Source organism: Nicotiana tabacum, chromosome 8 (genome assembly GCF_000715075.1).
Source record: "Nicotiana tabacum cultivar K326 chromosome 8, ASM71507v2, whole genome shotgun sequence".
Classification (NCBI taxonomy): domain Eukaryota; kingdom Viridiplantae; phylum Streptophyta; class Magnoliopsida; order Solanales; family Solanaceae; genus Nicotiana; species Nicotiana tabacum.
In genome coordinates this window covers 9,055,391-9,082,532 of record NC_134087.1, presented here as the reverse complement: position 1 = coordinate 9,082,532, position 27,142 = coordinate 9,055,391, and the positions used below count along the sequence as shown (strand labels likewise).

General features: G+C 36.5%; 1 protein-coding gene across 1 annotated transcript; it reads right to left on the bottom strand.

Moving 5' to 3' along the window:
* Positions 1-15,189: 15,189 nt before the first annotated feature.
* Positions 15,190-19,208, bottom strand: LOC107781147 (putative cytochrome c oxidase subunit 5b-like). Its single transcript, XM_016601791.2, has 6 exons — positions 18,781-19,208; positions 18,567-18,649; positions 18,375-18,425; positions 16,031-16,097; positions 15,855-15,934; positions 15,190-15,466 (listed from the first exon to the last, which is right to left on the bottom strand). The coding sequence occupies exons 1-6, from the start codon at positions 18,941-18,943 to the stop codon at positions 15,404-15,406; spliced, it is 507 nt and encodes a 168-aa protein (XP_016457277.1). The 5' UTR covers positions 18,944-19,208; the 3' UTR covers positions 15,190-15,403.
* Positions 19,209-27,142: the final 7,934 nt, after the last annotated feature.

The following is a 27,142-nucleotide window of genomic DNA, read 5'->3' as shown; positions in this document are numbered from 1 at the left end:
GGAGGAGCGAAGAGACATGGCTTACATAAGAATGATAGCCCAAAAACAATAAGCAGAACGGTATTACAACAAAAAGGCCAATGTAAGACCACTCAAAATCGGGGACTATGTACTCAAGGCCAAAACATAGGAGAGTAAAGACCCAAGAGTAGGTAAACTAGGAACCAATTGGGACGGGCCATACAAAATCACGACAACAACAAATAAGGGATCATTCCAACTAGAAACAATGGAGGGAAAGCTACTACCAAACAATTGGAATGTTCCCCACCTCAAATACTTCAACTTCTGAGAACGGACATCCTCCAAGTAGTACTCTTTTTCCCTCACCCAGGTTTTATCCCAATTGGGTTTTATCTCGGAGGATTTTAATGAGGCGACGAAGGGGACATCTCGAAGTTCAAGTGTAGAATTCATAGCCCTGCCTAGCGACTACTTCTCTAGGCTGAGTGCTGAAGGGACTGGGTAGATTGGAACTTCTCAAATGTATGTATGGAACAAACAGAAACATCTAATATTCTCCAATGAATGAATAAACAAAGCATTATGTAACATTTTTGCACAACTCCACCAAATCATTCTGCATCCTACATTCTACATTCGACTCGCTCGAATTACTTTACATTCGACTCACTCGAATTATTTAACATTCGACTCGCTTGAATTATCTTACATTCGACCTCACTCGAATTAGTTTACATTCAACTCGCTCGAATTATTTTACATTCGAATCGCTCGAATTATCTTACATTCGACCTTGCTCAAATTACTTTACATTCGACTCGCTGGAATTATTTTACATTTGACTTGCTCGAATTATTTTACAGTCGACTCGCTCGAATTAATTTACATTCGACTCGCTCGAACTATGTCACATTCGACCTCGCTCAAATTACTCTACATTTGTCCTCGCTATAATTATTTGACACTCGACCTCGCTCGAATTACTCTACATTCGACTTCACTTGAATTATTTGTCATTCGACCTCGCTCGAATCAAACCTCGACCTCGCTCGAAAAAATACCAACAAGAAATCAACATTACATACAAACAGCCAAAATATCAGGGACTTTCCCACAAGAGAAAATGCCAACAAGAGGAAAAAGGGAAAGATAATCCGAAAATACATAGCAAAAAGGCAATTTTTCCATTTCAATTGTTTAATTACAGTACATTTTACAAAGGGCTCGAGGACGCTCTCACAAAAATAGCAAAGCAAAAAAACTAAGTACAAAGGTTTCACGCCACACCATCCACATCATCATACTCATCATCATACCAAGTATCAGAGGCAAGCCCATCCACGACATCATCATCATCATCCCCACCGGGCGTACCAGGGTCATAACCACAAGTTTCACGAGTTGCATGTGCCTTGACACAGACGATCTCAAGCTCCACCTCGAATTACTGGTCGCCTTCAAAGACTTGTACACATCAAGTTGAGCCTCAATGTGAACCCATATCTCGTACAAATCTCATGATACACTAGGATCGGTAGAAGTATGCGAAGTAGACGGCTGGGCTTGTTGTTGCTCCTTTTCGGCCTTTAAGATGATAACCTGCTTATTCATCCCAGATAGCTCTACCTCAAAACTCTCGACCCGCTCCTCTAACCTCGCCACCTTAAGCGTCGAAGTCTCCGCCTTGCTAGCTCGTTCAGACCTACAAACACGTAGGGTACCCTCTAAGCTGCTGCCTCCGCCATGACAGTCATCCTAGTCCTCTCGCCAGGTTCATATCTGGGGCCCTAGTGCTCAATTCCGCCCACAAGTCGATGACCCTGGACTCACTTTGTTCAAACTCGACCTTTAAGGACGCCACCTGCACCTAGAGATCTGCATTCTCGACCATTACCCCTTTTCTCACTTCGAGCTCATCCTCCTTAGACCTCAGTGTTTCTTCCAACACGCTGCATTAGCCGATGGCCCTCATAATCTCCTCATTTTTCTCCATCAGTTCCTCGTCCTTCTACTTAATCTCATCGCGCAATGCTTCGAATTGGCCATCCTCACCAACAATTTTGACCATCTTCTTATACTTGGAGCGGTACTATCTATACTTGGATTCCATCCTCTTGTAAAGAGTCATCATCTCCTCCTCTCCCCAGTCACGCTCAATCTCCAAGATGAGAGTCTGACATGCAAAGGAAAGCAAGTCAGCCAACGTAAAACAACACTTATGAAATGAATAAACTTAGGAGTAAAGAAGTAAAAACTTACTCGCAAGGCCATGCCCGATATACCTAAATGCAGGTTCGCATCCTTTAGCGTCAGCAACGTCCTATTTTTTGCCTCCGCACACAAAGGAGATATGGACGATGTTGCCTGTTCTGAGTCGACCAGAAGGCTATAGCTCACGGGAATGACTATATGTCGATTAGGACCTTTCGTCCTTATCTCTACGCAAGTAGCCCTCTCCAAGAAGGTTCGTACCTCCTCAAGGTCGATGTATGAGCCAGAGTCATCGTCCTCTACATGACCGACTCTACCTCTTCCAGCAACTGATGAGGAGCCACTTGCAACCCGTGTAGGCTCTCCGCTACCATGGACCCCCTCAACCTCAGAGGGCCTCTTCTCCATGACGACACTCGCAGCAGAAACGGCCTCGACATCTGGTGAAGGCACTGATTCCGCCTCCGAAGCAATGAATCTTTTTGGTTCAACGACAGCGACAATGGCCTTCCCAGTCTCCACCCTTCATCTTTTCCTCGGCGATGCCTCCTCGTTGTGAGATGACTCGTCAAACAGGTGAAAGATAGGCCGAGAAGAGATCTCATCCGGCACATCAACAGTTTGAGGGGCGGAGTCCCTCATCGATGGAGCTTGAGTCTGACCTAGTGCAGACTCAGCTAGAGCAAATTGCATCTAGGACGACGTTACTACTTGACAAAATGCAAGCACTGGAGCCTTCGCCTTCTTGGAAGCTCGCCGACCTAGCACCAAAAGAGGATCGCATCAAAGGATGATAGTGAACGTCGATAAGTCAAATGGTAGAAATAACACTTACTAGATGAAGTCTTGGGTCCAAAGCTTGTGGAAGGATGCCCAATCGCGAATTCCCATGTGTGGGGTAACACGTGAGCCACCCAATCTTCAATATCAAAGATGAGAAAACGTGGATGCCTCTCAGCTGAAAACAGGTAAGTCGTGAGTGGGTCAAGGACGAAATAAAAAAAGGAAGAAAAGAGAAAATAATGAACATATGGAAAGATACTTACGATTATAGTTCCATTTCTCGGGGAACCCGGTCGGATTCGCCACAAGATGCTCAGACTGGATGAAGAAGTATTTGTGCCAGATCCGCCAGTTCACCTTATCATACATCCCATCCACCAACCCTTTGGTCCCACGATGTCGTAAATGTATCAACGTGCCTCTATAGAAACTGGGCGAGAATAGATGCAGAAGATGGCGGATATTGACCTCTTAGTCAGCCAACTCTGCGTACTTCGCCATCATCAGAAAAACCTAATATAAATAAGGGGAGAGCTGTGCTAGGCACACATTGTAAAAGTGGTAAAACTCCTATGCTAATGGGAGGATAGGAAGAGAATAACCAACTAGGAATGGATAAACATAGAAAGCACAATATCTCGGCCGGTGAGCCTGTACTATGTCACCTCCCTCTAGAACAATTTTGGCGGGAGGGAGAATACGATATTTGGACCAGAGGTCGGCTATTTGACTCGGCACTGTCTCAGAAAGTGCTTAAGTGGGAGTAGGCTCCTTTGGGAAATCATTTCATACTGAAGGGTTTTTAGGAACCACTTCCTCCACGGTGGGGAAGATTTCTTCCTCCTCAACCATGGGTTCCTCACCGCCCGGAGGAATGGCCACCGATAAAGGAGTGGAATCGGAGACTCCGTCGTGAATATGAGAAGAGTTTGACATATTTGCATAGTAAAGTGTGTACAATGAAGTCAGATAAAGAAAGTGTCAACCGGGAAGGAAACCAGAGACTAAAATTAAAGGAGCCGTAAGAAATTGGAAATGGAGATTAGATAAGAAGATCAAAGAGGAACAAAATGCATACAAAATGGAAGGTGCTAAAAGTTTCGAAAGTGAAACCCCCTCCTCTATTTATAGGGCTGGGTGGCACCAGAATCGAGGCAAAGAGTCGTCAATGGTGCCAAAATCGAAGAGACAGAAGCACAGACACTGCATTGGGAAGACACGTAATGATGACGCACGTGGCCATAACGCCATCCTACTATAGCCACACCAACCGCAACCCTACTGACAACCGCCGCCAGTCCGACCTCGGCCGATTCGATTCAATCATCATGGCCAAATTTCCTCTGAACAATCGCAAATAGAATCCGCACAAACATCCAAGATCATGACCTCAACAAATGCAGGGACTAACTGTATTGGTCAAAATTTGGACTGAACTTAATGACTGCAAATGGACGTGGTCGAGGATTAAGCCGACCATGGCTCAATGGCAAGGAGTCATCTAAAGAAGGATTAGTGCCGAGGTCGAGTGAAAGAATGTACGAAAGCATTGGTATAATAAGTTTAGATAGAGAGAAGGAATATTCCGTTAGATATTCCTTTAGTTGCACTTTTTAGGGTTTCTTAGGAATTTACCTTATAAATAGGAAGAGATAAAGAACAAAAAGAAAGCTTCACTTCTCTAATAAGAACACATTGTAAAGGTTGACTATAAAGAATATACAAAGCTTGTCTTGTCCGTTGATTCCATTGTTCTATATATATTTTTTACTCACAAGATCCAAGGATTTCTTGTCCACCTTCATTTTATATTGTCCCACGTTGTTGTTAGGAATGAGAATCATCCAAGTCATCTAAACATTTGGGTGACAAATTCCCTCTTATTACATTTATTGTCATTATCTACATTCATTGCATGCTTTCTCTATTGCATTCATTGACAATCATTGAACACTTGTAATCGGCCTTTAATATTATCGGACACGGCCCTACATCATTGATACATTAAGCCTTCAGATCTAGTAGATATTATATTTAACTACTATTCATCTTATTAATTCGTTTTAAGAAAAGGTTTAACACTTTTTTGGTAAAACATGATTCAAACTCTGAGGTGTGGAGTTACATTTAATAGTAAGAAGGCGGATCCAGAATTTGAAATTTATGGGTTCCTGTTGCAATCTCAAATTAATATACCATAATAACTAGGTTCACATTTAGATATTTAGCAAACTTTTTAATAAAAATATAGGGTCTACGTAAAAGTTACTGGATTCCTGGGAACCCATACACTGTACTCTAAATATGCCCCTGAGCGCTTTACCTTTAATGTGGAACTTCCCGAAGTGAATTCAGATTTAGTTAGGCCCAACCCGCATGTCGGACGAAAAAATATTGTTCACATGTACACTTCCGCAGTTCTCTTATACATGAGAAATTTTATTTTGAGTGAGATATGCCATGTAATAGTTGAGTGAGGGTAGTGATTTCTTGCCAAATGGTACCTGTGGGGCCCGCATTTAATGAAAAATCCCCCTGTCTCCTTTCACTTTTATCGTTCCCCAGCCGTTTCTCTCTCTCTCTCTCCCACTTTCTTCTTCTTCCTCCATAACTTCATAGCATAAAGCTTTAAGCCTATCAAGAAAATCTCACAAGCAAAAAAAAAGTGTCACAAAAAACCACTTAATATTCATCAATCATTCCGTAACGTGAAATCAGATTCATAAAACATTAAAGCAATGAGCAACCTAACTTGTATATTTTATTAAAAGTATAGAAATCGTGTATATTATGCATATCCTTTAACAGATCCAACTAGCTAGTAGCTAAACTGAAAATTTTAAAGAGAAGAGCGGATTGAAGAGAGGAGAAAATTTAGGGTTCCGATGAAGCTGGATCTTTTCTTGTCGACGATGAGACCAGCTACGAAGAAGAGGGGTCCTTGTTTTCCCCTTTCTTTTCCTTTTTATCTTTTTTCCTCTTAATATTTTTTCTGGTTTTTATTTTTATTTTAACACGTCTCAAAATACTTGCTTTTGATCCTTTGGAAGAAAAACAACGTGAAAAAAGTTTTTTGGCTAATTCATATTTTTAAATTTAGCTTGAACAAAAATTTGGACTAAGAAAATTTCACCTTTCAGTCTATTTTATAATACAACTTTCACAATTTTAAAGAATTTAAGTTTATTTAATTGTTCACACATTAGCTTTAATGTGATGTTTTCTCTCTTTTAAACTAGTACTTTAATATTTTGTTACATAATTATTAATATATCATGTAAATCAATGTAACATATTAAAAATAAATCCTAGTCAACTTTAAAAATTATGGAGGAAGAAGGAAAAAGTGGAAGAGAGAGAGAGAGGGTGGGGCTGGGGAACGACAAAGGTAAAAGGAGAGAGGGGATTTTTTTATTAAATGCGGGTCCCACAGGTGCCATTTGGCAAGCAATCAATGCCCTCACTCAACTATTACATGGCAAATCTCACTCAATATAAAATTTCTCGTGAACTTCTTATGTCTTTCTTACTAATTGCAGTGTAACTTATTTATAACAACATTCCTACATAAATCACTTTACTATAAAAGTAAAACTTAGACGGAACCAATTTTTATGTTATGTTATAATATATGTTCTCTATATTAGCTTCGATATGATATCCAAAAATATTCGGAACAAACAAGGCTATTGTATAGAAAGGTATACTTCACTTAATATTCCGTTTTGTCTTATTCTATAATTTGGAGTTTGATAGTTGTTTGTTATTCCATGCTTGAACCTCTGCGAAGCAAAACTTCAACAACACCAACAACAACAACCCAGTATAATCCCACTTAGTGGGATCTGGGGAGGATAGTGTGTAGGCAAACCTTACCCCTACTCCAGGGTAGAAAGGTTATTTCCAAATAGACCATCGACATCCTTCTCTCCAAGAATTTCCCACCCTCCTCTTGGCGAGACTCAAACTCACAACCTCTTGGTTGGAAGTGGAGGTTGCTTACCGCGAACCCGAACATGGGCAGCTATCAAAGTAACACGTACGCTCAGTGGCGCAGATATCAAAATAAAAAAAATTAAGCACACAAGAAGCCAAGTGATTTCAGCTTATAATATATATATGCATCAAACAAAAAACTTTTAGTAATATGTATTGTTGTAAAATAAATAAAACAGTAAACTTTCTGAAAATACAGAAACAGAAAGTTAGTAGAACTTAGAATGTCAACATAAATTCTGAAAACAGTATAGAAATAAATCGAGCCCACTGAATACACAATGTGTCCTTAAGGAAATTATTCCCCTCAAGTACCCGAGGTTTTGGAATATATCCTCCAAGGATAGAACGATCTAACTCAGCAGCGTATCGGTACCTAAAACTCTGGTGATCGGCGAACCATTCGATGGTCGTAAAACACATTGAAATATTTTGTGCAGAAGAAGAAGAAGATTAGAAAATTTAGTAAGTAAAATTTTGGGATTCAAGACATATTTATAGCCAATTTCGTATTGTTTCTTAAAAGGTTTTCAACCTTTCAGAACAGCCATAGCTGTTGGAACATGTGTGAATCCTTTCAAAACAGCCATAGCTGTTTGAACACGTGTGAATATTGCGGGAAAATTAAAAATGGATTTAAAATAATCCGGGAAAGAAAAACAAACTGGACCGGACCGGGTCGCGGGTCATGGGTTATTCTGAATTAAATTTTTGTTAATTAATTAATTAAATAATTTGAAAGGAATTTTGTCCAAAACGATTAATCAATTAATCTTTGACCAAATCCAAATCTGAAGCCGAGTGAGTGAGCGACGGTGGCGCGAGACTTGCCTTCTTCTCAACTCTTTAAGAGCTAGAAGAAGAGTTTCTCTATATATACACATAGATATTTTCTTTCCTTCTTCCAATGAGGGAGAAAGTGCACTAATTCAAAATTTCACTTTCTCCATTTCTTTTCCCACCATTTTTCATTCACTCTCTTTAAGCTACACCAAGCTTAAAATTAAGCTACACTAAGGTTAGAATTAAGCTAAAGTAAGCTTAAAGACCAACAATCCCCCACATGAGTGGGGAATGGCTATAAAATAAATGAATGCACGGACGTGTGTGTGTTTTACATGCAAGAATTAATTGCATCTGGATAAGTAAGTTTCCCTTTAAACTTTCTGTAGTGAACTTATATCGGATATACTCGGTCAACCGGTAGATTTGATATATTTGAACCGTCGAACTTTGTTGTATACCTAGACAAAATAAGTCATACAATCAATCCTTAACCATCTATAGTTCTCACAGTTGTGTTCATTTCAGCCATGAACATCGCCTGATTTCATGAGTGCTTAGAGAATGTGCCTTTACTTTCATTCCCCTTGAAGCGGATTACACTCCACACTCACATAGGTGATTCCTAAACGTGTAATCTTAAAGACACACTATCTGGTCATATCTTGTCAGACTTAGCAAATCATTAAAAAACTTTAAGCTTTATTGACTCATCAAAACGCCTTAATACATTACCTTGATTTCTGAACATTGTCTTCATCACGAGAATGGGTTGAGTTCTTTGACAATGTTGAACCGTCATTCATAACTTTGTTTGATCTTTTTGAACCTAGCTCTTGGGATCTCCGGTCTGCTAGGTAGAGTTACCGCCATGATGACTTGTCCTAAGCCTTAACCCCATTACCTTTGATGATCTTTCAACTGCCTCTCTAGATAGGCCTTTTGTAAGTGGATATAACACGTTATCTCTTGACTTTACGTAGTTAATTGTGATAATACCACTAGAGAGTAGTTGTTTAACAGTATAATATCTCTGTCTTATATGACGAGATTTTTTGTTATACATAACGCTCCCTGCCCTGCTTGTTGCCGCTTGACTATCACAATGTATACAAATAGGTTCCAAAGGTTTGGGACAAAATGGAATCTTCCAAGAAATTTCGGAGCCTTTCAGCTTCTTCACCGGCCTTATCTAAAGCTATGAATTCAAATTCCATTGTAGAACGGGCGATGCACGTTTGTTTGGATGATTTCCAAGACACTGCTCCCACCCCAATTGTGAAAACATATCCACTCATGGATTTAACTTCAGATGATCCGGTGATCCAATTTGCATCACTATATCCCTCGATCACTGAGGGATATTTGTTATAATGCAACTCATAATTTTGGGTATGTTTCAGATACCCCAAAACTTGTTTCATTGCCATCCAATGTATATGATTGGGATTACTTGTAAACCTACTTAGTTTGCTAATAGCACATGTTATATCTGATTGCGTACAACATCAAACTTCTCAATACTCTTGCTTAGTCCATTTGTGATTCACTTTCACTTTTATTCTTTTGAAGTGCATAACTCACGTCAATTGGAGTCTTAGCAATTTTGAAATCCAAATATTTGAACTTGTCAAGTACTTTTTCTATGTAGTGAGATTGTGATAATGCTAGACCTTGTGGAGTCTTATGAATTCTGATTCCTAAGATCACATCAGCAACTCCCAAGTCTTTCATGTCGAATTTGCTTGCCAACATGCGCTTTGTAGTATTTATATCTGCCATACTTTTGCTCATTATCAACATGTTATCAACATATAAACAAACAATGATTTCATGACCTGGAGTGTTTTTAATGTAAACACATTTGCCGCACTCGTTGATTTTAAACTCATTTGCCAACATTGTTTGGTCAAATTTGGCATGCCATTGTTTGGGTGCTTGTTTGAGTCCATAAAGCGACTTAAAAAGTTTGCACACTTTCTTTTCTTTACTAGGAACCACAAAACCCTCAGGTTGTTCCATGTAAATCTCTTCCTCCAATTCTCCATTTAAGAAAGTTGTTTTAGCATCCATTTGATGGATTTCAAGACCTTACACGGCCGCTAATGCCACTAACATCCTAATAGATGTTATCCTCGTTACTGGCGAGTAAGTGTCAAAGTAATCAAGGACTTCCTTTTGCCTATAACCTTTGACAACAAGTCTTGCCTTATATTTGTCAATAGTGCCATCATATTTCATTTTCCGTTTAAAGATCCATTTAGAACCTAAAGGCTTATTTCTAGGAGGAAGATCAACCAATTCTTATGTATGGTTATCCAAAATTGATTGAATCTCACTATTGACTGCCTCTTTCCAAAACGCTGAATCAAAAGACGACATAACTGCTTTAAAAGTTTGAGGTTTATTTTCAAGCAAGAATGTCACAAAATCTGGTCCAAAGGAAGTAGATGTTCTTTGACGTTTGCTACACCTTGGATCTTCCACACTTGGAGTATTTTCCTTTGGTTCTTCCCGAGGTCGTTTAGGTATTTCACTTAACGACTCGCATTCAGTTGTATACGGATAAATGCTTTCAAAGAATTCAGCATTATCTGATTCCATTACCGTATTAACATGAATCTCGGGATTATCGGACTTATGGACCAAAAATTGACATGCTTTACTATTTGTAGCATATCCAATGAAAACGCAATCTACTGTTTTTGGTCCGATTTTAACCCTTTTAGGTAAAAGAACTTGTACCTTTACTATACACCCCCACACATTGAAATATTTCAAGTTGGGTTTTCTTTCTTTCCATTTTTCATATGGAATAGATTGCGTTTTACTGTGGGGTACTCTGTTGAATATTAGGTTAGCTGTAAGGATAGCTTCCCCCCACAAACTCTGCGGTAATCCGGAACTTATTAATAAAGAATTCATTATTTTCTTTAATGTCCGATTTTTCCTTTCCTCAATTTCGTTGGATTGAGGTGTGTAAGGTGTAGTAATTTGATGAATAATTCCATATTCCGAACATATTTCTGCAAACGAAGATTCATATTATCCACCTCTATCACTTCTAATCATTTTGATCTTTTTATTCAATTGATTCTCCACTTCATTCTTGTATTGCTTAAATGCTTCAATTGTTTCATCCTTACTATTAAGCAAACAAACATAACAATATCGAGTGTAATCGTCAATAAAAGTAATAAAATACTTTTTCCCACCTCGAGATGGTGTCGACTTCATATTGCAAATGTCAGTATGAATTAAGTCTAAAGGATTTGAATTTATTTCAACAGACTTATAAGGATGTTTTACAAACTTAGATTCAACACATATTTGACATTTCGATTTATTACACTCGAATTTAGGCAACACTTCTAAATTAATTAACTTTCGCAAGGTTTTATAATTGACATGTCCTAAACGATTATGCCATAAATCATTTGACTCCAATAAATAAGAAGAAGCTGAAATTTTATTCATATTGTCAACAACCATTACATTTAGTTTGAAAAGGACCTCCGTGAGGTAGCCTTTCGCAATATACATTTCACTCTTACTTACAACAACTTTATCATAAACAAATACACATTTGAATCCATTCATCACAAGTAAAGATGTAGAAACTAAATTCTTCATAATAGTAGGAACATAAAGAACGTTGTTGAGCGTTAACACCTTGCCAGAAGTCATCTTTAGGAATATCTTCCCATAACCTTCAATTTTGGCTGTTGAATTATTTCCCATGTAAATCTCTTCTTCGGGACCATCAGTAGGGAAAGTCGCAAATGCTTTTTTGACAGCACAAATATGTCGAGTGGCTCCGGAGTCAATCCACCACTCCTTCGGATTTCCAACTAAGTTGCATTTCGAAGGCATTGCACAAAGATCATCAATGTCATTATTCTTCTCCACTATGTTGGCGTGTCCCTTCTTCTTATCCTTTTTCGGGAGATGCCAATCAGGGGCTTTGTGACCAACTCTTCCACAATTGTGGCAGTTGCCCTTAAATTTCTTTTTGTTTTGCTCCTTAGTTTATCCAGAAGATCTCTTCTTCTTCTTAATTTTTGGAGCAGTCTCCTCAGCGATATTAGCTCCCATGATCGTTGAATTTCCACGAGACTTCTTTTCGGCTGTTTTGTTGTCTTCCTCAATCTTGAGACGAATCACAAGATCTTCCAACTTCATTTCCTTGCGCTTGTGTTTGTGATGGTTCTTGAAATCTCTCCACGAAGGAGGCAACTTTTCAATCGTTGCAGCCACTTGAAATGCTTCATTCACGACCATACCTTCAGCAATAAGGTTGTGAAAAATAAGTTGAAGTTCCTGAACTTGGGTTCCCACAGTTTTGTTGTCTATCATTTTATAGTCTAGAAACTTGGCAACCACGAACTTTTTCAAGCATGCATCTTCTGTCTTGTATTTCTTCTCAAGTGCGTCCCATAATTCTTTCGAAGTATTCATCGCATTGTACACATTGTACAAGTCATCCTCTAAAGCACTTAAAATATAACCTTTGCAAAGAAAATCTGCCGGCTTCCACGCTTCAGCAATCATGAACTTTTTATTGTATGGCATTTCCGCAGCAGGCACTGGAGGCTCTTCGCCAGTGAATTTATGCATACCAAGTGTGGTAAGCCAGAAGAACACCCTTTGCTGCCATCCTTTGAAGTTGGCTCCAGAAAATTTTCCCGGTTTTTTTGCCGGTGGAACAACAGTCCGGCTTGACGAGGCTATCGTCGTTGCCGCAGTAGTCGCAAAAGAATTTCCGTTATCAACTGTCATTTTTCACTGTCAACAACAGAAGAATTCAATCAATGACAAAATCAGAACAGTAAATAATACTGTAATTAACGATAAACATTATGTGTAATAAGTAAAAACCAAAGTTTTTATATACTGTTGCACAGAAAACGATGAAGTTTTTATGTTCTTCAAATTGTTTTTTCTGAATTTCAAAACTCTGATGAAGTTTTTATATCTTCAAATCAGAATAATAAAATTTAGTCGGAGTAGAAAACACAAAGGTTTTAATCTCCACAAACAGAATACAGAATATAATAAAAATTTAATTTCCTTAAAATTATTAGTAATCTGTATTACTGTAAAATAAATAAAACAGTAAACTTTCTGAAAATACAGAAATAGAAAGTTAGTAGAACTTAGAACATCAATATAAATTCTAAAAACATTATAGGAATAAATCGAACCCACTGAATACACAGTGTGTCCTTAAGGAAATTATTCCCTTCAAGTACACGAGGTTTTGAAATATATCCTCCCAGGATAGAACGATTTAACTCATCAGTGTATCGGTACCTAAAACTCTGGTGATCGGCGAACCACTCGATGGTCGTAAAACACACTGGAATATTTTGTGCAGAAGAAGAAGAAGAAGAAGAAGAAGAAGATTAGAAAATTTAGTAAGTAAAAATTCTAGGATTCAAGGCATATTTATAGCCAATTTCATACTGTTTCTGAAAAGGTTTTGCAACCTTTTAGAACAGCCATAACTATTGGAACATGTGTGAATCCTTTCAGAACAGCCATAGCTGTTTGAACATGTGTGAATATTGCGGAAAAATTAAAAACGGATTTAAAATAATCAGGAAAAAAAAACGAACCGGACCAGACTGGCTCGCGGGTCATGGGTTATTCCGGATTGAATTTTCGTTAATTAATTAATTAAATAATTTAAAAGGAATTTTGTCCAAAAAGATTAATCAATCAATCTTTGACCAAATCCAAATCCGAAGTTGAGCGAGCGACGACATTTTTGTATTCATCATTGCATTAAAGAAAAAAAGAGGTATGAAATATCTGTATTCGGATGAACTGTTCCTTAGCTGAAATGTCAGCTTACTTAATTAGACTTGGGGTGTGTTTGGTATGAACGAAAATATTTTTCGGAAAATATTTTTCAATTTTTTCATGTTTGGTTGGCTTAAATGTTTTGGAAAACATTTTCCTCATCAATTCATTTTCCTCCAATTGGAGGAAAATGTTTTTCCTATCAAGAGAAGTGAAAACATTTTCCAAAACTCCTTCTCAACCTTCCCCACCCTATTCTATACCCTCACCAACCCACCCCACACCCACCCACCTAACCCCACCCCATGCCCTCTCTCCAAAAAAGGCTTTTTTCCGTCACTACCCACCCACCCCCACCCTGCATTTTTTTTTTTGTAATTTTAAATTTCTGTTTTCCGTTTTTTGAAACCCCCCTCCCCCAACACACCGCACAATTTTTTTTTTTTTACTTTTTTTTTATAATTTTCAAATTTCTGTTTTTTTTTTCTGCATCCCACCACCACCCACCGAACTGCCCCCCACCCCACCCGAAAAAATATATATATTTTTTGTATGTATTTAGAGTTTTTACATTTTTTATCTTTCGGTTTACAGGTTCAAAATTTTACAAGTTCCAAAGTTAAGAGTTCGGAGGTTTAGTGTTTCGAAGTTTACGAGTTCGAAATTTCGCGGTTTCGAAAGTTTTGCGATTCAGAAGTTTATGAAATTTGTGGGTTCGGAAGGTTGTTGATTCGAAAGTTTATGGTTTCATGTTTATTACATCAAAATTATTTTTGAATACTCTTGAGAAAATATTTTCCTTAATTTGCATACCAAACATCGAAAAATAAATAAGATTACTACTTGTTTTCCAAGAAAACATTTTCCGTTATACCAAACACACCCTTGAAGCCCGACCTCTGTGATGCTTTCTCTACTCGGTTAGGACGAGCTGAGCCATTTATCTCAGTTGGGCCTGGTCCAATTTATAACAAAGAGGGGACTTGTAGCAGCTCAATTCACAATTTTCTAAGCACAGATACATTCCCCAATCTTCAGTATCAAGTACTCACTGGTTAGACGAAGGGCTGTATATTTATTACTTTGTATGACGACGAAACATGAAGCTGTACAATAGGGGAACTGTGGGAGCGGGACGCTATGGGAAGGCCTAACGAGTAACGATAGTTCACAGTCCGACTGCTAATTTGAGTAACCTTTCGAACAGACGAGATTCCGCATATACTCATTTCGAGATGATGACATGTTAGCCTTATAACTGCTAATTGAGGCCTAAGGTATAGCAGTCAAATTCAATTTTTCCGATAATTTGGAGTATTCACATCTTATCAGATAAAATGAAACCATACAACCTAATTCCATAAGCAACTTCACAATGGCAAGTAGTTCATTTTAATTTTTAAGCTAATACTAGCACTCAAAAGATTTAAGTAGACCTGCACAGGTAACATCTCCATTTAACATCGATCTTTTCCGAGGAGCCACCTGTTGTCGCTTTATCAGTTTACCAGTTTATAAAGTAAAGTGTTATGAAAGCATGTTGCAGCAGTTCAGTAGCGCAACAAAAAATCATTTGGTTCAAGTCAAAGTCCAAAGGAAGAAATAAAAAAAAATCCAGTATGTGGCTATCGATTATTGAACTCGGCATTTGGAGAAACTAGGTGTATAATTCCAATAGAGTATGTCAAGTCTGTGATTAAATTCTAAAAGGAAAACCTTAACTGACACAGCAGCTATAAGAACAACTGATCCACAAAAAGCAAACAAAACCAAAAAACTTTTGAATCCTGAGTTTATAGAGCAACTAAATCTCTCATCATCTCAACCAGATTTATTCCGGCAGAAAAATTGCAAGCCACTATCAGTGATGCTCATCGTCATCACCATGTCCATCTGGAGGTCCTCCAGGGCCAACCACCTCCAACTGCATAGAATTAAATCATTCCCAGTATGAGCTTCATAATGAGTACAAGCTTAAGAAATTAAAGTCAGCATGGATCAGCTCATTATTTGGACTGGCATTATTGATGCTGAGACATGGCATACCATTACCATACTTGGACAATTGTTGGCTAGAAGTAGAACTTTACAGCTCATATTCCCTCCCTCCCACCTACCCCTCTCAATATTTGAAAAAAAAAAAAAAAGAAGACGCAAAATATCACCCCTATTGCTGGAAGGAATCTGAAATTTCAGCTGATTAACGAAAGCAGCAGCCGTTCACACAAAGACGGATATGCATTCATGTACCTAAAAATTCCTTAACAGCCTAGAACTTAATAATATGGCCCAAGATAGAATTTTGTACTTACCACAAAATATTGTGTGCATACTGGGCATTCATGTGGCTTGCCCTTCTCGAGCCAGAACCAAACAACATCATGCTCATCTTCTGTTAAATTAGAAAAAAACTCAGAAGACAGAGTGAACTGGCTAAAGGGAAAATCTGTAGTGGAGACTTTTTTTCTCTGATGTTACGGAGACTTACCGCCTTCACTTCCTGGACATCCTACAATTCTTCTGTCATAGTAGGATTTAACAACAGCTGGTGCTTCCTACATTTAAACATATTCAATTGTTTGATCACACTCCTACATATCTAATGGAAAGAAAAATTACAATAGTAGTTTATCAATCTAAACAATCTATTTACACATAATCCTTTTGTTTTTGTTGAGAAATAATTCATTATCCCGAACCTATACATAAGAAGGAATAGCAGTGAACGTCCGAATTAGATTTGTTTGAGGACTCATAAGCACACAATGTTTTACTTTCGCAGACCTCATTGTTGACAATAACAAGATAATTACACTAGTTTATAATCGAGAAATTCCTGAGACGGTTTGAAACTCGGTGGATAACGGGTCGCCTCTCTACCCTTTCTCCACTTAAACCCCTTTGCAGCAAAGTTCGAACCTCACGGCGTGTACCAAACCCACACACATTTGCCGCGCCCTTGCCACTAGACCAAAGCCCAAGGGCGACGTGATAATTACATTTGTGTTTTTTAAAATGTTTACACACAAAAAAATATAACAAAGATTTTAGCCAACTCACACAACAAATTGAACATTGGAACGCTGAAAGACGTGAGAGAATTCGATTAAGGTATGAGTTTGACATGAGTATTTCAAAGCTTGATAAGTTCCTAGTGAATTCTGAAAGATCTAGTCAAAGTATCCATTCTCAAGCAGAAAGGAAGACTTTGTAACAGTCTGAGAACTTGAACTGATCTGTTTAAGCTTCTCATAGCAAAGAAAATGCTAAGCTGCGCAAGTTTACATACTTGCATGCATGTGCACTTATTCACACATGTACATGTCTTTCTTGTAGGTGAATGTTTATGCCTTATGAATAAAAATGATGATGAAAGGTTAAATACTTAGAAACCGCATTGCTTTCAAGATACAATCCATCTAAGCTGACAATATTTTATAGCCATGTACAAGTGTTAATGGAAGATGCAATCCAAAATGATCACTTTTGTTTCCATGTACAAGCTAACATATCTTGTGAAAGAGCAAAGCAAAAAGAACATAAGCACGTGAACTAGGGGCAATATTTGAGTGATAATAACACTAGCCATTAGCTCGCATGCCAACGAACAGCTGGCACATCATTAGATTACTGAGCATGATCCATAGAAGGAGATAGTATTGACTATTCAATATTCCACAGCAAACACAAAGACAAAGAAGTAAGCAGCACTGCACTTCAATTATACAGATTTATTCTTATCCAAATTTGATTTTTTTTCACTTGAAGCAAGAATAGAGAGGAGAAGAAGTGGAAGTGTGGAACGCGTTTTGATTCCCTATTCGGTTAGAAAGTGAAAGCACAGAGAGCTCACAGTCGTCACTCATCTTTTACAACCTTTCAAAATTGCACATAAGACGGGAGGTGAAGCTCATCTACTTCTACTTCACTAGTGCCAGAAAACATGGGGCAAGAATAAACTAGCTCTGATGCCCCTCCCCTCCTTATATGAAACACAGCATCATGTTTAACGTTTACTATCCAAGTTCAAAAACAGTAATAGAAGTCTTGCTAAATATTATGGATCAACTGATTACCACTGCACTTGAAAGAGGGAAAGCAGCACCTACCTACAATTTATTACTCCTCCGTTTCAATTTGTGACATAATTTGGCTAGCTATGGAGTTTAAGAAAGGGAAAAAGCTCTTGAAACTTGTAGTCTTAAACATGCCATGAGATTTTTGTTGCTATAAAAGCATGCCACTAAGGGTAAAACAGGAAGTTTAATGTTAAATTGTTTTCAAAAATAGAAATCATTCTTTTTTGAATGGAATAAAAAAGAAATGGTGACACATATAAGGGAACAGGAGGGAGTACTTTACTTAAGAAAGTCGCAGTGGCTATACAAAATATACGAACATTTCAGAACTAGATAAATGTGAAGGAACAGAAATTGGAATCTTTACAAGGTGAACATGGGCATCTTCTTTCAGACACTTGTAATGTATATACACTACAAAATCAATACTGAATGCTGGACGAAACTTCAGTTTTGTTATACGCAATATGACCTAATAGAAACCGTACTCATACATATCAGTAAATAGAGAAACTCAGTCAAATACCTAAACAAACGGCTGTTCCAACAATACCTATTCATGAGTGATGCACACTATCCATGATAGAAAGAGCTAAAAATCATCACAAATGCAAGCTACTGGCTTTATCTAATACAATGATACCCATGGGATAAGATAAAAAAAACTTCATTAACTGACAACAAAGGTAACAAAAACAAGAAGCAATAACCACGTTTTGCCAATTTAAACACAAAAAGAATATGCACACTGACCTTTGTGCCAAAAGGACCTTCAGGAAAGTTGATGTCAAGAAGTTCCTTTCCCTAAGCACCAAACAAACACACATATCAAGTATAAGTTACAGTCACAAATAACAAGTATGCTTGAATCAATATATTTCAATTAGACTATTAGTAGAAGCAAACATATAACATCAAAATCCTAAACGATTAAAAATCACTCACTTGAAGTTCAGCTTCAAGCTCTTCGCGCTCGTGACCGGTCGCAATTGGCATTACATCCTCCACACTCTTCTTCACAACATTTTCTGCTCCACAAAACAACGAATTCACAACAAAAACAAATCAAATATACAATACATATATATATAAATTATATATGAATAAACGCATATATATGTGTGTGTAAATGCTTAAGATCTGATGAAATTAGCGTTACCTGAAGCAGTACTGAAGTGGCGAGAGGAGTAAGGAACCGCGGGTTGGAAAGCCGCCGGAGACGGCGATAAGGAGGTGGCGGCGGCGGCGGAAAACCGATTGGATTTAGGGGCAGATCGGAGTTGGCTTAAAATCCGAAACTGCGTATTAAGTCTTCTCCACATGGTTTTCTTCAAGAGTTAGGGTTTCGATTCGCTCTCAGGTCAGGTATAGAGGCTCCTTTTGGATGAGATCAAGAGTTCTTTTATCAGTCTCTTTCTCGTTGTTGTGCTTTTTTAGAAGCTTTTTGGGCGTAGAAAATGAAATGAAATGGAATGAGAGACCGTAAGGGTGGCACAGGCCCGAAGCCCAAGGGTTGACTCGCTCGTGCGACAATTTCTCCTACGGTGTGTGGAATGTGGATAGCTGTTTCCTCAAATTTCTAATTTTAACTAACCCTTACACAATTTACATTTCTATGTATAGTATTTTTTTATTTTATTTTTTTTGTGACCAATTTGCCCTTCAATTTAATACTATTACTATAATTTTTGGCATTAAAAAGTAAATCTACCTTTCAATAAAATATGATGTAATTAAAATAAAATAAGATAAATCAATTCATACTTGGCCGGCTACAACATTCAGTTACTACATATTATTTAAGGCGTTGGAATTTCTTTCATATTCCCAATGGTTATTGCAACTTTTAGACTACCAATTTAATATTTTGAAGTTCTTTTGGCTTTCTACAATAATTATAAAATTGAATTAAATATTATTTGGAAAGATGAAGTAACTATGCATATGCAATGTATATCAACCCTTCTCATCCCTTATTTATTTATTAAATCATATTCACAGATAAAAGTGAGAAACTAAGTTAATCGGGCAATTGTTCCTTCTGTCAAGTAGTTATCAATTTTTAAAAAATTGTTCTGCAAATTTAGCATATTTACTCATCATCTGCAACACATAAATCCAATATGACATTAACTATTTAGTCATATTTTATTTTTCTTTACTTTGCGCGAATAAATTTACTAGTATATATATAATTGAGGGCTCTTGGTTAGGTGATGTGGCATGCTTCTTTGGCCAAGGAATGCATTTATCTTTTTCCTCTATTTTTTGAGATTTCCTACTACTTTTCCCCCTTTACTTCATTAATTAAGTACCAAAAACCAAACATCTTCATTGAAAAGGTTCCTGTTGAAGAAACTTAACTGTTTCTTCCATCATATTGAAAATAACGAAGCCTAGCAGTTTATAACAAGTAAAACCAACCAAACCTTTCTCTTTGTTTACGTAATTTATACATCGATGTGGTTACGTCTTACTCCTTCCATTCTCTCATTATTCATAAATGTGGTAACCCGTTACTGCAATTCCATTCTTTCTATTTTAAATAAGCATTTAAACATTTAATTCTTTTTTATAGTTCATCAATGTGCTTACCCGTTATATATTACTTGATCATTTTGTATTCTATGAGATTTGGCAATCAAGTAAATGGACGCATGTAGATACAGAGGTTCGTGAAGTACAAAGAGACAAATAAGCAACGTACGTCAGTGGCCGGTAGAAGCCGCATGCCAAGATTGTTAGTACTATATGTTTGATACTATATAGTGAGGAACAAAGATCTCTTGCATTCTCCTCTAAATCTCCACTGCCAGTGCCAGAAGCCTCGCCCCAAGATTGTTATTTTCTACATCTAGTCAGCAAGTTCACATGAATGTTGACAACTTGTACTCGATCTTTTTATCATGAGGTCAATTGTTTTTTCCTATATATGTCCTATTGGGTTAATAATAAGTAGCAACATTTCATACCTGCAGAGACTAGACTCAACAGAAACTTGAGTTGCACCGTAGAAAGATTGGAATTGATCATCTGAACCCAACCAAGTAAGAGATTTTCGTTTCCTTTCCTTTCCTGTTGACTTTTGAATAATGACTATCGCTATACATATACAGTAAAAGCTGTTGTTTCTGTTTTTTCGTTCAGTTTCTTTTCTATATTTTTTAACATTGTTAAAAACCTTATAACTGCATAATCGTGGAGGAAAAAAAATACAAAAACGTGAATAATTGTGAATGAGGGCTTTCTTCTTTGGTCTTCGTCTTCCCTTAAAAGTACTCACTCCGTTCCAGTTTATCTGAACCTATTTTCTTTTTGGTCCGTTCCAAAAAGATATATATATATATATATATATATATATATATATATATATATGTTGTTTATAACAATTTACTTTTCCATAGAAAAAAAATGGTATTTTAAGTTCGTTATTAGTGTACAATCGATTCATAAATTAACAAATATCATTTACAATCGCGTGAAGCGCGAGTAAATTTACTAGTTCAATAGATATTTAACGGTATTTTTCCTTATTGCCTTCAGTGTAAAAGTTTTTGGATAATTTAATGTATAAAAGAAAGTTTTGAGAAACCAACAAAAGATGCTCCATCAAAAAATTTAAATTGTTTGTGGTGCATTCTATTGCTTTTCTTCTATTTTTTCCGTAATATTATTCAAATTCTATTTCTTTCTCTTTCCTTTTTTTGTCTTTTTATTTTTCGTTATATGTTTTGATGTCTGTAGCATTGTTTTGTTACTCTTTGAGATCAGAGGCGGATCCAAAATTTATAATTAATGGGCTCCTACAACGAATTAATATACAATAGTTTATGGATTCACAACATAATAATTCTAAATATTTAATGAATCACCTAGTATATATATAAAGTATGAACAAAAGCTATTGAGTTCCGATGAACCTGGTCTTCGTGATCTAACTCTGCCTCTGTTTGAGATGCATGGATACATCACTTATTTGCATGAATTTGCATTTAATTACTTTTTCGTAAATTTATACATATGGTATATTTCATGTGAATATATATGCCATTAAGCTCTTAGGGAAAAAGTTAGTGATCAGCTTGACATTCTAGTCGACAATAACCTTTAGTAAATTCTTTTTTGAAGTAATGTTCTAATAATGTGTTAATTAATGTTTATTATGCATTCTAGATTAATGGTATGGTTCTTTAGATATCTATTCTTCATCTTATTCTTTCACTTTACAGACATTTTTATGAATTATCTTAGACAAAAGGGAGAATAATAAGTCATTCACCAAGCAGAATTGTCATAGTCAATTACTAAGTATTCAGAATGTTTATGGCATTGAACAGTCACCCCTTCTTTCTTTCTTTCTTAAACTTTTTTTTATCATTACAAGAAAAGTACAAAATCCATGAAAACTTTCCTGGGAGCTATACAAAAATATTCATTGGTAATTAGTTCTCAGCGATTTTTTCTACCAAAAGAAAAATTCGATGAAGAAATCTTCGTTCATAATTATTATATATGAATTTTCAAATGTTTTAGCCTTTTACGCAATCATATGACTATTAACTTATTTCATTTTATAGTCATATTTATAAATTTAATTTAGACAAAAATAAATAAATAAATTTCAAGTGAATTTCAACAATCAATATACCAAGTATTCATAATGTGTTAAGGTTAACAGTTCTCATTCTCATAATTGAACTGAAATCTTATTCCTTCTTTGATAGATTATTATATCTGTCGAATAGTGATCACTCCCAACTCTAGTCCTAAAAAGAATAAGCGATTGCTGCAAATATAATCTAGTATAAAAGTCCGGAGTCAAATCCCATAGAGAACTAAGGTTTATCTATAACTGTTCACTATAACCAAAAAGATAGTTCGAACAATTTCTAAGTTCAAATATTAAGATTCTTATGTATAAATAACTAACAAATTGAAATAGAAAATTAACAACTAAAGATACTAAGCGTCGGAGATTAAATTAAGGAGGTCTAGAGTTATGATTTCCCCAATTGTCGGAATTCTTCCCGCTACGTCTCCTATAATTTCGCCTAATTATTCTCTAGTGATCGTGAGCACATTAGGTGCCTTAATTGTCTCTCGAGCAACTACAACAATTTACTAGACATATTCTCTCGAACTACACTAGTTGGCTGTATTGATTTCTCACATACGTTAGGAGTGACGTTGTTCAATAACCACCTAAATATGTATCCTTTCTCAAGTAACACCTAATAAATAGGCACATCCAATCGATGGTCATTCAATCAAGTGAAATAAGCACGTAGTTGAACAAATAGACAAATTCAAAGTGTTAAATTATAAAACATAACAAGAATTCATCCTCCAAGAGGTTCCATCGAAACTCTAAATAATAAATTAGTTACTCATAATAGTATGTAAAATTACAATACTAAAAGTCATAACCAACAATGAAAATAGGAAGAAGAAGGAAAAACTTGTGGTTAAATCTTCCTCCTTACTCCTAGCGTATTCTTGTCTCCTTGGGTATTCTCTTCCACTAAAGTGGTGTCTCATCTTTCAAATTTGTGTTTTAAGATGTAATTATATCACTTAGGGTTGATGAGGGGCGGAATTTTTCAATCCAACTTCGGATGGGAGAAGTTGGAATCCGCGTCTGACTTCGCGCAGCGTGCGAACTTTAACGCGGATTCAGCTTTTGAAATTCTTCCATTTTGCGAAGCGATCCGTGCCTTTGCTTCGCTTCGCTGTTTTGTGCCTTCACTTTTCTCCTTTTTTGCGTCCAACTTCGTGCCACGCACGATATTAGACGAGCTTCCAATCCTTCAATTTCTTCTTTTTGTGTCGAATTGTCATTTTTTGATCATTTATCATCCAAACTCGTTCCTACACATAAGAAACATATAATGAGTATATTTCACTTCAAAAATCACATAAAATCTCGCAACTCATACAAGAATTAATATGCAAATATATACAAAAATATGCACTTTTCATCATTTATCACCACCCCACACTTAAACTCTTGCTCGTCCTCGAGCAACTTAAAATTAAGCGCATAGGCAAGAAATACCTTTCAAAACATACTCAAGCATCACACAGATGATAATAGTTTATATCAATGCTTAGAACCTGACATAAGAACTCTTCATACTCTCCTTATTTTTAGACCAATGTCAAAACTATTTGAAATATTTGTGTGACTCTTCTAACATCCTAGCCTAAAAAAATTGACTCCACTACATTCTTCTTTGTGACTCGCTTCTTGTGCAAACTAAAGATATGAGTTCCTTACCAATCCATTGTAAAGCATGTGCCCTCAGTAGCAAAATAAAGAGAGTAATTAGTCCGCACACTCATGAATTCAAGTATAATTTAAGGACTCAGAGAATGAAAGAATTCACTCACTCTCGCAAAGAAACTCATGTGTCCTCAAAGCTCGTACCATAGGCTTGCCCATAATGTAAGTTTCTACTAATTTAAGCTCACAAAGTCTAGGATCAATTAGATTTTCATAGGTTGTAATGTAGGCTAAGGGACGGGTATGATACATTTAGAAATAGTGACTAACCCTACTAAGCACTTTAATACACTACACTCATAATTCAAACACATATTCTTCTCAACCAATTCTCTCGCCACAAACCATATACAACATAGCCCTCTTTTTCCATTAAGCACTTCTATACTCCCTCTAGCACAAATTAGTAAGATTGGGGGTGTGTGTTTTTCTACATTATTTGAACTATTATTTTTTTCTTCTTTTTTTTTTGCATTTTTTCTTTTTCTTTCTCTCATATTTTGTCTATCGACCATTATCGGTTCAGTTATCGATTTACCCGATAAGATAACTCAATCTAGAGGTAAGAAGCATAGTATATAATGCACATGAACTAAACTTTAATTATTGAATTTGGCAACAACAAAGGAATATATCCACTGTCCAGTTATCAAAAGATGTTATCAAACAACCAAATGCTTTAACTCTAATTAAATGAATTAAATACAGAACTTCGAAGACCAACACACAAGAATTTTCTCATAATTTTAGTTCTTATCTCGAATTAAATCCAAAACAACCTCAAACAATAAGTTAGGAAATCCAAAAAGAGTGACATAAAAAATAATAAGGAAAATGAGAATCGTGAAGTGATGAAGAGAATCATAAACTTACACTAAATTGATGAAGGAACGAAACTTGTTCTTAAAAAAGAGTTAATTAAATTTTAAATTTTGGAAAGCAAAACTTACGCTAAGATTCTATGAATGTGGTTGTACTTTGAATTTTGAAGAAGAACGGATGAAGAATTGAATCAATTGATGACTGAACTCTGAGGAGTGAACCAGAAAACTTAATATCTTGAATGCGGCTGGAAAAATTGAAAGAAAAAGAGAGAATGTAGCTCTAGATGTATTTATATACTTAGGGCAAAATTGTAATTTTATTAAATCTTATTGGATTATCGGTTAACCCGTTAAGAAAATTGGCAAACCGAGGCCCGAACCGATAACCCAATAGTAAAAAATACTAAACCGCTACTGAACTGTTAGCCAAATAACCCAATACTGATACCTCAATAAGCTTTTTTCGGTTCGGACTATCGGTTATATCTGATATATGCCCAGCCCTAGCACTAGCACATATCAAAGTGAACTGGAGACATTTTTTTTTAATTTTTTTTTTCTTTTCTTTTCAAAATCTTTTCAACACCCTCCATAAGTTAGTATTTCTAGCTAGTGGCTCTCTTAATATACACATGCACCTTTTGGCCTTTCTATGGTTCCACCCAAAAACTACCCAATCTCTTTTCCTTCACTTCTACCGACTTAAGTGCTTTCAGGGGTAAAGGTTCTACAAAATTTCATTAAGAACAAAAGGGATTCGTCTTGTAATGTGGGTACCAAAGAAAAGGTTTACAGGCTCAAATGGGCTAATAAAGGATAATATTTTATCACTGGTAGGCAAATAGACTGAAGGATCAATCAAAGAAACGCCTATATCATTTCCTAAACTCACAAGACTTTATTTCACTTCGACTCACACACGGGGCAAGTTCTAGACTAACAAGGGACATAGAGTACAACAAAATCTCACCTCACACAATGCACATGACTTACTCAGGATGGCTTAGACCTCACTCTCAAGTTAAAGCAACTAGCACAGTCATGAAATAATCCAAACACTAGGAAGTAACAAGAGGAGTCAATAGACGAACCCAAACGTCAAAAGAAATACATATACTCTCAAGGCATATAGTCACAAGAATAAAGAAGAAAGTACTCAGTGCAAATGTTGCAGCTCTAAGCCCCAACATAAAACATGTCAAAAAGCATACATACTCAAGTTCTTCCCATTCCATTATCAGTTGAAAAAAATTCTTTTTTTATTTTTTCTTTAGACTTTAAACCCTCAAGAAAACTGTCTAGGAAATCCATCGTTGGAAAAAGTCCAAAACTTTTTGAAAATTCTACTTGAAAAAAAAACTACTACCCGGTTCAAATGCCATCCCTTGGAAAAGAACAGCGGCCATTAGAAAACCCAAGAGGGATTATTTCTACCTAATTATTATTTATTTATTTATTCCTTCTTTTTAAAGCGCATAAAATAATACAACTAACATAGAAAACTACCCAAACAGTCTCTTCACCTCACACTTAAAATTGTGCATTGTCCCCAATGCATAACATAAATAACAAGACAGTGATAGAAACTTCCTGGTAGGCCAAAGGCCGAAGTATCAGCAACTCATGGGATACTCAGACTTCTCCCAAGCTTGATCCTTCGTGCGAGTACCTCACACTTAGTTCCAACCATCTTGTTTACTTTTGCTTTCTTCCAATGGCTTTCCTTTCCATGCCCTACAACAATAAAAAATCTACACTAAAAAAATACAATTAAACCAAAAGAAACAAATAAAAAAATAAAAAATAAAAAGAAGTAAAGTTGGGTTGCCTCCCAACAAGCACCTAACTTAACGTCGCGGCACGACGCGAATTACTTTTTGCCTCCACCGCGAGCTTATAAATTGAACCCCCAATTTGGATTTAAGTTTTCGGTTATGCTCCAGGGGTAGTGGAACAAATCTAATTGGCCCAAGCAACCATTGTACTATTCTACACTTCTTGGCTTTTAGATGAGGTATGTAGTCTTGTCTTTCTGGCAAGAATAATTCCAGAATGTAGGCACTTTGTTCCTCATTCCTTGACTCCTCAATTGGCTTGGATGATTCTATTTCCATATCGTCATCCAAGCACAATGTAGAAAAATATTTGGAGTGAGGCCCAATGCGCACAAACACATGAACTTTAGGACTTTCAACTTCCTCAACGGTACTAGAGTGAATAAAATTTATATCCTCAGTGTCCTTGGCTGACTTTAGTCTCACTTCTTCAATATCGACATCTTCAAATTGTAGTTGGCTAGGTTGTTGATGTTCTACTCTGACCTCGTCAATTAGTACCTCAAATTCACGCTCTTCTTGGCTCATATCCCCAAAATTGGCTTGCTGAGCATTAAAAGCTTCAACCACTTGACTCAC

Bases quoted from the DNA above. Each gene is read 5' to 3' on its own strand.
- LOC107781147 (XM_016601791.2), bottom strand. From the start codon at position 18,943: ATGTGGAGAAGACTTAATACGCAGTTTCGGATTTTAAGCCAACTCCGA. The intron at 18,426-18,566 runs GTGAGTGATTTT...TTTGGTGCTTAG, and splicing joins AGCTTGAAGCTGAACTTCAA to GGAAAGGAACTTCTTGACAT. The intron at 15,467-15,854 runs GTAAGTACAAAA...AATTCTATGCAG, and splicing joins TATGCACACAATATTTTGTG to TTGGAGGTGGTTGGCCCTGG.